This window comes from Acipenser ruthenus, chromosome 15, assembly GCF_902713425.1.
Source record: "Acipenser ruthenus chromosome 15, fAciRut3.2 maternal haplotype, whole genome shotgun sequence".
NCBI lineage: Eukaryota > Metazoa > Chordata > Actinopteri > Acipenseriformes > Acipenseridae > Acipenser > Acipenser ruthenus.
Window position 1 is genome coordinate 18253575 of NC_081203.1, and position 14220 is coordinate 18267794.

Consider the following 14220-nt stretch of genomic DNA (forward strand, 5'->3'; position numbering starts at 1 on the left):
TGTCAGCGCGGCCGCTCGCACCCGCACAAGCACCGGGCACGGGGGGGAAGGTGCGGCCCGCAGTAAACATTATTAGAGACAGAACAGCGCGATCTCATTCAAGTATAATAACACTATTTCACAGATACGATTGTCGTAGTAAGCACGCATTCTTAATAAGAAAACTACCCAGCCATTCCCCTTTCTCTACACAGGCCAATACAACATAAACATTGCTCTCAGCCTTGATTTTCAACTACTGGCACCAGTTTCTTGCTGGGAGTAGAATCTGTACTGCTAATAAAAAACTAAAAAGGCTACTGCCCATAGATTTTATAACTCGTAGGAACTCTGGTATTATTAAGGTAAATAAAATTACAGATATCTAGTCAGTTACAATATGTGGGTTAATAAATTGTGCCAAAAACACAGGGGACCCTGGGAAACACCATGTACCGTCAATATCGTCGTGACACGGTGGATGACCCCTGCACATGAATCGCAAATCTTCAAGTTAGTCTCAGAAACAGCAAAATAAACAGGTGCTTTTAAATCTGTAGCCGCGGCGTGTTACTGATGCTAAAACTGAGACGAACTCAGCTGTACACAATGCAGGTGGATTGATTCTGCAACCTGACAGCAATCGGTTACCAGGCTACAGTACGGGAGCCAGCCGTTCCCTCTGGAGCGCAACAGAGAGCCTGCTAATAAAGAAACGTGAATTAAGCGTTTAAAACGAACCACAGACTTTGATGTGTTTGATTCTTCTTCGCACCAAAGCTACCCTGCAACAGTTGTAAGATTTCTTATCACGATTAATATTTTTGTATTAATTGTTAATTACTGTGCGAGGTAATTAAAAGTTGAATGGGGATAAACGAAGTGAAGAATGCGGTACCCCGACCGGTATGATGTGGTATTGTATTATTTACCACCTTGCAATCCTGTGCACTGTGAACACATACAATATTAACACCGTCCCCATGTTGCGCTTACATAGTACTTGAATCACCACGGTCCCCAGATATGAAACTCTACAGAACCGCTTGAAGGCTCGTATACAACTCACTGAGCAAGGCGGTATCTTCAAATTAGATTTCAAAAGGATTTTATTTTGTTATTTTATTACTGTCTCACAGTAATTGTTTTGTTTTGTTTGCCATCTGGAGGGCAAACTTAGTATTACAACGGACAAAAAATTGAAAATACAGGTGGTATAACACGATTCTTAATACAGTGGTCCTCACTTTTTTATTTTTAAACAATAGTGACAACTCTTCAAAAACAAGTTAAAATAATTCGACAATTTACAATGTTTTTTTATTTATTTATTTTTCATATGGGTAATTACTTAACTGTTAAATATGTCAAAACTATTTTAAAAACACCATGAGGTTACTGAATGATATCCCCTGTAACTGGCTTCCAGCTATTCATACTGGATCTGCTGAAAAGCTTAATAAAAAGGGATCAGAAACAGCAGCTTCCCCAAACCTGTTTCAGAAGCAGCACTATGAAATCACAATGGCACATATTACATACTATAATGAGTTTAACTTACTGTCCTGAAAACACTACTTCATCTTCATAGTAAAGTTACATCAATCCACCCTGCTTGTCAATCTGGGACTGCAATTTAGTTCAGCTTGCTTGAGAAGACACCAGACCTGTTTCACTGATTATGCAGGGTATAACTTTACTAGGTTTAAATTGCATGCTTGACCATACTTCTGTACGAGTTACCTAGCTTGCCTTCTCTGAACTACAGCAGTTTATACTTTTACCATGATATAACATTTGGTTATGGTTTAGGATTAGATCCCAGTGCGCAAAACTAACACACAATTCACCACAAGCTGAGGTCTTTGCTTGAGAGTTGCCCAGGACTGAATGGCAGATGTGCAGAGATGCAACAATGAATCAATTTCTGTTGGCTTTTATTTCGACAGCCTCAATTAAACATTCATCGATCCATTCATCTCTCTGGTGCCCTACTTGGAGCCTCAGCCTTCACAGTAACACATGCCCTGCTTGTGCACTGCAAGACTAAAGCTCTTCCATTTGTATTTGTTTTGTGAAGAGATGTGTCAGAATCTAATGAAAAGTTGGATGTCATTTCTTTTTTTAATAATACAATAAATTGTTCTCAGGGCATACATTATATTTAGGGCTTCTGTTTCTGTATTTTTCGGTGCTTATTTTTAGCATGTTCGAGTTTTATGTAAATAGCTTTTTTTCGGGGCTTTCGTTTTTGATATACTGTATGAAAATAGTGTTTTTGGTTACTTTCCAAAACACTTGAGCAGTTTTTTTTGTGTGCGTGTCAAAATATGTATAGTAACTCGACAGTACTTTCCTTTGCTGTCTTCCACAATGAAATCCCTATGGTCACGGGCACATTCTTCTGGGGTTTTTGTGTGTAGGCATTTTTGTACCTTTCGCCACAATTCTGTTTTAAATCCTCTGTATCTTAACTGTAATACAGCTTTAAATCCCGCTAACAAGCCTCCATCCTGATTGTAATCTCGTTTTAAATCTCGCAAGCAGAGTCTCCAATAGAAATGTAGGAATGTGCTGCCACTCAGTAGTTGGGGTGGGTTTAAAGTATTCAGAACGAATCAATGGTAGATACAAGTCAGGAAGGAGGGACATTGTCCAGCAGCACTGGGAAATGTATTTATTGTTATTTTTGTAGTAAGTTTTATTTTTTAATGGGAAAAGGGTAAAGTCAACGTGAATCGATTAACCATTTCCACAGTTTTTCTGGTGTTTATTGGCTATCCACCGATTTCATTTTTTTTGTATCGGGGGTGTTATCGGGTTTTATCGGTTAAAACCGAAAATCAGAAGCCCTAATTATATTACTAGTGTTTTAAGGCTTTTGAATAATCGCCTGTGGGATAGCAGATGAGGGTAGTGGTTTCTGATTGTATCTCAACAGATGGGTGTTCATTGAGGTGTGCTTGCAGAACTGTGAAGGGAAGCTTTCATTGAATCTGCCTGCACTGCGCAGGACTGCAGCCAGTGCCACTGTCCCTCACAATAAGCAGTGTGACAGGTGAATACATTCAGAACCACATGCGAAGATCAATGTGGGATCAGTCTTAGGAATCAGCTTTGCAGAAACCCATTTGTTTGGGAATAAACAACACAACGAATGTCCCACGCAGACAGCTGTTCTGCATTGGGAATACGTTAAGACTGCACCAGAGAAGACAGGCTTCATATGCATGTTTTTTTTTTTCTGTTGGCATTTTGCCAAAGCTGCTGTGAAGTGTCAGAAGCCTTGCGTTACATACAACCTCAGTAAAGTATTCAATCACCCCTGCCCGTGGGCTGTGCTTTGGAATGGGGCATTAGAGCGATTCTTTACGAAATCTGATGAGGGAAGGGCTGCAGGGGCGGTTTGTCTTTCTTTACTCAAAGGCTCTAGCTGTGTTTTTAACTTGATTGACAAGACTGGTACATTGCTGGGTCCCCACTGCCCCTTTTTGGGGTAGCACTGCTCTTGCGAGAAGCCTTGCTCATTAAAATCATTTGCATATATTTAAAAGAGGCGATGACTCTATGCAGGCATAGCGACATATTATATAAGGAATCGTGAGTTAGGGGTAAAGGGACAACAAATGTCCTTCTGCCAATGGCACACAAAACGCATATGGGGCGGTTGAATACTTATTTCAGTCACAGTACAGTATTAGTGGCACAGGTGCACTTATAACAAAGTAAAAACAACCAAAAGAAAAATCATTTTTACAATAAATAACACAGAAAAGGACAGGAAAAGAAAAGCCACACGCAGGTTTCCGTTACTGCCTTCGTCAGTGATTTCAGGGTTACCACATCCTTCACAGGCTCCCCGCTCTGCGCCTCGCTCATTTACTCTTCCATGCATCACTTCCTTTTTCTCTAAAAGAGCGGGGCCATTCGTCTGGGATCATCAGGAAGAATGCTAATTGTATCCTCCGCTTTTCCACACAGCATGCAAAGCATGGTGTACTCCTAAAGACAGAAGAGACACAGACATCAACACAATCAGCAACAACTCATTTAAGATGTGCACTGAATTTCTCCTGGGCACAGCAACTTTATTAAGAAAGAGGTTTGCTGGTGGACACCTGCAGGTGCATATTGAATCGATGTCTTTCGCATGTCAAAGTGCCCTGCAGACACTGTCTTCCATCATTCATTAACTGCTTCCGACCACACCCTGTCCACTAGGATGTCTGCCCCTTAATCCTGTCATGCACACGCAGGGAGGGGCTTAGCTTTTAGATTCATTTACGGGTTTTGCTGCAGAATGTAGAAAACGGACAAACGAGGGTGCAACATTTTAATAAATATTTTATAAAGTTATAATAAAGTTATACAGTGGCGGTGCCAGGCTCTCCCCAGCGAGGGAGCTGAGAGGGCTACACTCCACTGTGTGTGGGCACGTATAGTGTCAGTGTTTCAATACGTCTCCAAAACTTCAGATTCCACCATCCTAATACTGATGCAGAGTAAGTGCCTATTATTATTATTATTATTATTATTATTATTATTATTATTATTATTATTATAATATAATAATAATAATAATAATAATAAATTAACAGACGTCTTTATCCAACACAGTTTACAAGGGTTACAGTGCAGTCTGAAGTAAGTGCTGTTGTAACAGGGCCGAGGCTGGATGCAAACCGGAGACCTTGCACACCTCACGAGAGCATCCCATCGCTCCCATGTGAACAGGGCTTTAGAGCAAACGATCTCATCCGAGATCAGAGAGTAGCTGGTGTCGGCTCATCTGGGCAGTCAACCCTGGTGCGGATCTATTCTTTTTGTCCTGTGCGAATGCTAACCTGTCTGGGGGCGGATCGTTTGTGATCACACCAGCCCAGGGCTCACGCAGCGTGTATGATCATATTTATTAAAACACTTTAGTCTTCATACACTGTGAAGTTTCTGCTAGCTCTGGAAATCAGATCTATTCTACGCAGTCATTTGGCAATACGTTTGATGCTAATAGTAGTCCCAGTCCTTCATTTGACATTTTGTATTATTATTTTGAATGAGGTTTTTAAACATACAGATTTTAAAGCAGAGCAAGCAGACTGCAAAATTGATACATGTATGCTGTTTAAGTCTGGTTTGGGATGCAGTTATATACAAAGTTGCAATTTTCAATGATGGTATTTTTTGCCTAATTGCTACATTGTATTGCTGCCTGTTGCAATTATACAAAAGCGTTGCAAAGAAGAAAAATCCTACAGACAATGTAACGTAAAAAAAACGGCCAATTTCTTTGATAGAGAACCAGCAGAAACACTAGTTTCCATTTATATCCGATTACATGTTTTAGTCATGGGAAAACACATCTGAAGAACATTGTTACAGATGTGGTTTGCGGTAGCCACACATAGTGTTGCAAGAAATGCATCACCTGCTTATTCATAATTCTGAATAGCAGAGCCTGGCCAGGCAATGTCTTTTCTTTCTTTATTATTAGCTCCTTTTTTGTTTGCCATATAGTTATTCCTGTCTCTTATTTTCAGTTTATCAGGGCATCTATATGTATTCATTCAATTGGTTTGTTTTATCTGTGTTTTTTTCATTACCCTTTTACTGGGGGTTTTACGGTAATGATTTTTGCTTGCTCCTTTTTTCCTTCCACTAGTCACCTGAGAGGGGAGGGCCTTGAGTTCCCGTTTCCTGTTTTAGGGTGGGTAGAAGGAAGGAGATTGGGGGTGTGGTTGTTGCTCACCTTTGCTTGTTAGGATCTTTTTTTGTAGTACTATACTTTTTTGTTTTTCCATTATTTGTTTGCAAAATATAGTTTTTGTTTTTCTCTTTCAACTATCCTAACAGCTCAGGCTACATTTTCTTGACCACCAGTTTTTACCTGCATACCTTTGTTTGGCAACTTTGCAAGAGCTACAGACTTTTATGGCCAAGACTGGTCAAAGTGTGCATGTGACAAAAATATCCCAAGCACTCCACAAATCTGGCCTGTATTTTACTCAAGAAAGACCACCTTGAATCCCGTTTTAAGTATGCAAAAAAACGCTCTTCTGTAGCCATGTGGTAAAAAGTTTTGTGGTCTGATGAAACTAAAATTGAACTTTTTGGCCTAAATTCAAAGCATTATGTTTGGCACAAACCCAACTCAGTGCATCACCCAAAGAACACCATCCCTACTGTGAAGCATGGTGGTGGTGGCAGCATCATGTTATGGGGATGTTTCTCATCAGCTGGGGCACTTGTCAGGATACAAGGGAAAATGAATGGAGCAAAGTACAGATAAGTCCTTGAGGAAAACCTGCTGCCCTCTGCAAGAAAGCCGAAACTAGAACAGAAGTTCACCTTTCAGCATGACAACGACCCAAAGCATACAGCCAAATCTACAATGGAGTTGCTAAGGAACAGAAAGGTAAATGTCCTTGAGTGGCCCAGCCCGAGCCCCGACCTAAATCCAATCGGAAATTTGAGGCATTACTTAAAGATTGCTGTCCATCAACGCTCCCCAAGGAACTTGACAGAGCTTGAACAGTTTTGTAAAGAAGAATGGTCAAATATTACCAAATCTAGGTGTGCAAAGTTGGTAGAGACCTATCCCAACAGACTCACAGCTGTAATTGCTGCCAAAGGTGCTTCCGCCAAGTATTAACTCAGGGAGGGTGGAGACCTATCCAATTATGATCTTTCAGTTTTGTATTTTTAATATATAATCTCTCAATAAAAACTTTTTTCCCCTTTACAGTGTGGAGTATGGTGTGTAGATAAGTGGAAAAAATCCTCATCCTCATGAAACTCTGAGGCACTGACACAACAAAATGTGAAAAAGGTTCAAGGCGGTGTAGACTTTCTATAGGCACTGTATGTCGCACACTGACACAATGTTGAAATAAAACCTTAAAACACAAATGACATGCATAATAAAAAATCCCAGAACGTCATTGTTATTCACCATTATCTACACATATCATAGTGCAGCATAAAAATCAATTGTGCATTCGACGCCCTGTGTGAATGAAGGGTAAGCCACAATGCAAAAGAGCCTGGCTTGTTTGCAGTTGTGGTTTTAGAGGTTTGAACGTCATCTCATCTCACTGACACAGGGCAGGATCTGAAACAGCAGTGTGTCACACAACACTGCCCGTTACACTGTAATAAAATAACTGGAACATTTATAGGGTATATTTAAATGTGTAAGCAAGGGGTAGAAGTTGAATAATTAGAAACTTTAAATAACATTGATTGTTAACAATTGAAAGTTAAAATAAAATGTAATGTTTAAAAGTAAACCAATAAGAGTTAGTAAATGTGTTTTTTAAATAGAAACTAGTACTTTTGAACATACTGAAATGGAATCAACACAAGAGTTTGGGAGATAGCATTTCCTGGAGGGAATGTTTAGTAGCAACGCAGTTGCCCCTGCAGCACGAAAGAGAGTATCTTGTTGTGGGTGCTCACACAGCAAGCGCCCGGTCCTGAGTTCACGTTGAATGCCTGTGCTGTATTGTTGGTCCCTGATTAAAGTCGCCTTGTTGAAGACAATACCTGGAATGGTTTTCGATTGTCTGAAAAGTCTTACACAACTTTAAGTCATGTCAATAATTCAGAAATTTGAGATTCCTTTTTCATTTTTTGGTGGCGGGACTACAGGGGGATAAGGTAAACTTTGGGGTGGCTTCAGCCCACTCAAGCCCCCCCCCCACCACCGTCCCTGAATTTATAATAAAAAAATTAAACTGGACAAACATTACAATTACTATCAGTAACTGCATTAACATTAATAAAGACTAGCCACTTCTTAATGTAGCACCCTCGTTTTCTCGTTCTTTATTCCACTTTTAAATGCGAAAGTAAGGACTTGGGGGATTTAAAAGCCCATTTAGTTGTTTCACAGCAAAACCCTGTAAATTAAACTGATTTTATTACTATTATTACTGTTGTATTGCTAATACAGTATACCTTTTATTACACAAACATAAACAAACTGGAATGCGTTTCAATGATCGTAGATTAAAAGCACTAAGGCCGTTACTACTAGAAAACCAGACCATGACATAAATAAAAGGTATACTGTAATAACAATACTGTAATAATACAATCAGTTTAATTTACAGGGTTTGGCTGTGAAATAATTAAATGGGTTTTAAATCCTCCACATCCTTACTTTCTCATTTAAATGTGGAATGAAGAATGAGAATAAGTGACTATTGATGTTAATACAATTACTAATAGCGATTGTAAAAAAGTCAATCCATCTTAAATCTATATTCTAACTTTATTAAAGATTAGTCGTTTATTTAAATGTTGCACCTTTGCCGCTGTCCCAGCTGCATTGTATCCTAGTAGAACCTACAGCACGCTCAACACTACAATATTGTAACGACCCCACGATTTCCATCACTGCATGACTTATTGACTGTCCTGTTTGTTTGTTGCAACGTGAGACTGGGGTCCGAATGGCATGTCCTGGATTGGTGAAGGTGGATGGAGGGCATGGTTTAATGTGAAGAGGTAAATAGGAGCGCATGCCTGAGTGGAGTTGGAGAGCGAGTGAGTGACAGAGACCGTCTCAGTGAGAGCAACGAGAGGTAAACTGGAATTTAGCACCGAGAGATTGGTTTTTATTATTTTGTTTTGCTTTGGTCCTTAATTGTTTATTTGTCCTGTGCTAATAAACTGCAGAATTCAAGCACAAAGCTACTGCCTGTGTGGAGCCTGTTTTGATTTTACATGCAACGTTACAATGTTATTTTAATCAAATCATATTTTTCTAAATATTGTACTGTTTACTAGAAGTGGGGGCGCAGCAAAAAAAGTTTGGGAACCCCCGGTGTAAGCTGCATCGACGGCTGTACGAAGACACGGGTGAAAGGCTGCACGGACTGGCAACAGGACAAAGCATGGCAGAGACCGACTTCCTTTGAGAACTGAAGATTTCATCGTGGAAGAACAGAACGAAAGGCAACTTGAAGGGCCAATTCTCAAGTAGGCTGTTTGCCCAGGCATTAAGGGTCATTAAGTATAGCCTTTGATCTGCACGTTTACACATGAAACCTAATTGTTTTTAATTTATCCATGTTAAAACTAACTGAATAACTAAGTAACATTTAAGCTGTGCACAGATATTGATAAAGGAACTAACAATTAGATTTAACTCATGTATTTACATGAACAGCTTTAAATAATCTTGCTATTTTTATAGACAAGTGTATTTAGGCTGATGTTTACAGGTGATAATCAGTAGATTTGATCTATACTTCGTATTTTAGACTGCACACAGCTACGTATATAACATGACATTGCGAGACCTCTCGACTCAAGGCACTGAAAATGTTAAAGAAGCGAGGCACAATCTGGGATAAGACGCTAGTTGGGCACCCACTGTCACATTACGTTCAACCATCATAAATCTCTACTCTACCCATTGGACATTGGAGGGCCAAATAAATAACAGTTTACATCTCCAAGCCTTATATAATATATAAATGATGGGGTCAACCCCGGGGCATTTGTTGTCTATTACAATCTATTGAATAATAAAATTTAATGCATTTGTTTTGTTCTCCAGCATTGATTTTAGCGTTCATTTTCTTTGAAATAGCTTGGTGAAACAATGAAGATATAATTCCTGTCCTGAAATGATCCCATTATTGACAAAACCTGGTGGCAGGAAACCCACTTGTTTATTGTGCTTTCGGACAATGACTAAAACATTTCATCACTCTGATTAGTATGAAAATGATCATTTTTGCTTCAAATATTCATATCAGAACTAAATGTCTCTATTTCACTGAGTTTAACAGGAATCAAGCAATTGTTCCTTTAACATACTAATATTACATACAAGATGTTGCAGATTTAACAGAAGGCTCGTTTGACATCTCCTCGTCCGACCACGACATAGATACTGCATGCCATGGCTTTGCCCTCGTCCTGCTTACAGCTTAACAGTTGCCAAAATAAGTTGTGTCATAGTCTTTAGACACCATCCCTGTGACACAATTACATGAATGCTGCTATACCTTTTAGTGAACACTAGATGGTCTCACCCCAAGTCCTACAAATGGCTGGAAATACCAGACAAATGCACTAATGAGGTTCTGAAAGCACGTGTGTTTAACAGTTAATACAGCCTTGTGTTGACAGTCCAGTCTGTTTACAGTAACAAAATCCCCACTAAAGCATTCATGACCCTGAGTAAGCCAGCATGGTTTGTTCCTATAACACTGCACAGGGAACACCGTGGGTCTTGCCAATAAGGCTGTTCTAAACTGTTCATCTTGGAGAGCAAAAGAAGGAATATCCTATTGAGGCTGCTTACCTGGTAATCATCAACGACAGAGAAAGTGTATTCATGCCTGGCTATGATGTGGTGACAGTTCTTACACACATCTGAGAAAACAAGACAACTATCATTAGCTGTGTAACAAAGGGATCTCAGTTTTGCAATGGAAAGGTAATAGGTATTACAAGAAATGCCTATCACAAGGACTTGTTTTGTGTAGCTTTGGATAAACATTACATTTGTGAATATACTTGAATTCTCTTGATGTTCTATGGAGTATTATATTTGTGTTTAGGCTACAATAGAAAAAATAAGCTGGTTTTCTGTAACCTGTCCTAAGGACTGTTTTCAACTCTACTCAAAATTATTTTTCCTTTTATTGAATTGTGGAATGCAATCGCTCCCTTGTTATTTCACAAGTGTACTATACTGTACTGTATAAGGGCACGTCCCTAATTCACTGTCTTCAATATTTCACTTTCTTGTTTTCTGCAAGAAAGATAGAGAAATAGAGGCAACACTCTTATAGAAATGTTGTTTCGACATATTTAAACAACCTGTACAGACAGTTTATCCAAGTACAGTTCAGTACATAAACCTCAAACAGAAAAAATCTTCACTCTGCATTTAAAAAAATCTCCATTCTACCTACTCAACGCTAGAATCGGATTACAGCAAACCAATTCTTTTTTTATAGATGGCCTTACATTATTTAGTTAAATCCAGTAAAAGCTGCATAGATGTCTCAGTACATTGATCTTTAATTACACACTGATTACTCACGATCATACGTAACTATTTCCTCTCCGTCGTCCTCTTCTGTTGTTTTGTTGTTGATCAGAATGAAGTCCCTCTGGTTGCACTTTGCACAGCCCACATAGTTCAGCAGGAAAGAGCCGTTCTCTAAACAAGTGTTTCCCTAAAGAGAATACAAAAGACAGAATTATTAAAGGTTCTGTTCTGTGTGTTCTAAAAAGATCTCTCACTTATCAAGGTATTTGCCAAAACTTGTATCTACAAAAGTTCTGTCTGTTTACACAGACCCCGATTAGCATGAATCTTGGACTACCTTAGAGCACCTAAATTAACATTATCTTGTCCAAGGTTAGTGCTAATCAGGGTCTATGAAACGCGTATAAAGCTCTGAATAGATGCTCAAGCTGCACGGTCCTACTTGATTACTGTGCTGGAGCCCTCTACAGCAAGCAGGTGCTGACCCAGGTGAGGGGCACTGGTGCTGCTTCAGCTAATTTAGTGGAACAGTCGTAGAAACAGCTGCTTGTATGTGTGCTGCTACACTTCCCAACCTCTGTGGGGAGCAGCAATCAGCACGGATCCTCTTCAGCACACATTTTCTTGGTCATTGCTGATCTCCCCACACATTAAACTTGCCTTATAAATAATTAAATGCAGAAGACATTTAAAATGACCACTAATTAGTTTCAATAATGATGTGTATTTTGATTTTTAATCTAACCTGTCGATATAATACATACAATGTTCAGTTTCTCCAAGCAATTCATGTCTAAATTGCTGGGTTGTAAATGAGACACACAGACTGCATAGCAGTTTGATCCATTTCAGGTTTTCCGGTAGCATAAGCACATTTGATTTTGTTACCTATATACACTGAGGCAAGTAAGCTAATTGTAATATAAAAAAAAACATTTATTTTTCTCCTTCTTATGTTGTTTTCCACTTACTAACTTACAGTAACAGAGTAACCTTGATTTCTCAATGTTTTGTAACAAGCACGTCTTGTTCCATATTGGTCCAATGTTTTCCCTATGAGTGACTAGACCCAGCAGAAAATCTACTGGCAGCAGCTTTGCTGGAGTTTCTTTTTACCAGGATAAATTCTACTGCCACTAGGAACCCCCAAAAACACAGTTGCCAGTAGTTTAACACCAGGTCTAAAGAGAGAAATATTTATATTGGATTGTGCTGGCATCAGCAAAATCTGTATAGTACCAGAAAAAAAGATGAACAAAACAAACGCTGATAGAAATCTGTGATAATAAAGAGAGCAGGGGCTGGAACTTTCATTGTGTAAAAAAAAAACAAAAAAAACTTTTTTTTAAGACAGAACTTTTCTCGGTGTCCAAACATTTTATCCCAGTCATATACACCATTAAATAGCACTACCGTTACAGAAACGCCTCAGACAGGGCGGCGTTTTAAGTATATAGCTAAACTAAAGCAGTTAAGCGCGATAAAGCACTGTAAATAATTTTAAAAAGCACATCATAATCAGGTTCTTTTTATTCCGATAAGGGATCTAGAATGCGTTCAGTAAGGGTCACCAAGAAACCAACACATGCAAAACCATATAAGTACCAGCAACACCTTTCTTTTTAGTGCAAATTAAAGTACTAGTGCATCCAGTAAGGTGGAGGTTTGGTGTTCTAATAAACACAATAAGGAATAATAATAAAACAAGTAGTGACCAGCCTGAAATCAGATCACACACACACACACACACACACACACACACACACACACACACACACACACACACGGTCTGTGCAGGGGAGGGAACATCAGAGATTGAAACATCAGTATCACAATATTTAATTTTAGTTTCAGTGTCTGTACCATCAATTCTGGTCGGCAGGAAAATCAATTTACAGACGGGCCCGTTTCATTTTCCTCTGTTACTTTCGCCTCCAAACACCAGCTGTACAGATTTGGTCTGTTTGCTTTTAGTTCTGTTTTATATACATGCTTACAACATATTTCTTACGCAAAAATGTTTTTAATATGCATTTTTAAAAGGTTTCAAAACAACGTCTTAATGCACAGACTGTAAACTTAAAAAACTGAATGTTCACCCCATAGCGGTCCTTTATTTTTCAAATGTTAGGTTTTGTTACTCAAGTCTTACCCTGTTAGGATATTCCTTCTGTACGCAGTCCGTGCACATGGTGTCTTCGTTCAACTTATACTTTTTAAAACATATATTTGTATGAATATAAACACCTAACTGTGAATGCAGCAGTTGTATTAACTCGGAAGTGGATTCACTGCAACGCCCATCCGCTCGGCTGCGACTCTCGCGAGTCTCACTAGCGGGATGTTTGAAATACATTTTGCCAGCACGTGGGTCGATTTCATTGAATTTGTTGTTTCTGTTTTTTTCTTCCGCTGTTTTTTAAAAAAATCTCTAAAACCAACACCGTTGCACGGAAACTCACGAAACTTGGTAGGGTGGTAGGCACCTATGGGAAGTTGTGTCAGAGTGAAAATGAAGGTCATAGGTCACATGGTGTGGCGGACATATTGGATTTTTCAAGAATTTTGGACAATTTTTAAAAATCTTCTTATCCGAACTGGTTTACAGTAGAGATCTGAAACTCGGTGCACATACTCCTCTCGTGGCTGAGATTTACGATTGTTCAAGAGAAGTCGATCGGTCACATGGTCTGGCGGCCATATTGGAATTGTCAAAAATATTCAAACGTCTTCATCTCTGAAACGGTTATGCCGATTGAATCAAAACTTTGCATACATAGCCTTGGCAAGGTTGTCTATTAAGTTTGTTAAAAGCAAGTCGCTACATAAAAAAACATGGCCGCCATGAGCCAATCAAATTTCAGCTATGGTCAATTTGCATATATTTGCACATTTTGCAGTATTAATTTAAGGTGCAATGTTGTAGACTCGTGAATCTTCATAGAGTGGTGGTAGAGGCCTTTGGGAAGTTGTGTCAGAGCAAAAACAAAGTCAAAGGTCACATTGTTTGGTTGCCATAAACCTCTTATGGTACAGATGTGAAGCTTGGGGCACATACTACCCTTATGGCCTATATTTAGATTTGTTCAACACAAGACGATTGGTCACATGATTCGGCAGCCATATTGGATTTGTCAAAAATATTCAAACCTCTTTTTCTCTGAAACCGTTATGCCGATTTAAGCGAAACTTGGCATACATAACCTTGGCAAGGTTGTCTATCTAGT

General features: G+C 39.1%; 1 protein-coding gene across 1 annotated transcript; it reads right to left on the minus strand.

Moving 5' to 3' along the window:
• Positions 1-1196: 1196 nt before the first annotated feature.
• Positions 1197-13456, minus strand: LOC117422153 (protein Churchill). Its single transcript, XM_034036843.3, has 4 exons — positions 13146-13456; positions 11045-11180; positions 10298-10368; positions 1197-3981 (listed from the first exon to the last, which is right to left on the minus strand). The coding sequence occupies exons 1-4, from the start codon at positions 13347-13349 to the stop codon at positions 3889-3891; spliced, it is 504 nt and encodes a 167-aa protein (XP_033892734.2). The 5' UTR covers positions 13350-13456; the 3' UTR covers positions 1197-3888.
• Between the last annotated feature and the right edge of the window lie 764 nt (positions 13457-14220).

Coding starts and splice junctions, on each gene's coding strand:
- LOC117422153 (XM_034036843.3), bottom strand. CDS start 13,349: ATGTATTTCAAACATCCCGCTAGTGAGACTCGCGAGAGTCGCAGCCGA. Junction 11,181..13,145: donor AGAAGGAATATCCTAACAGG/GTAAGACTTGAG, acceptor TATTCTCTTTAG/GGAAACACTTGTTTAGAGAA. Junction 3,982..10,297: donor CTGTCGTTGATGATTACCAG/GTAAGCAGCCTC, acceptor TTCTGTCTTTAG/GAGTACACCATGCTTTGCAT.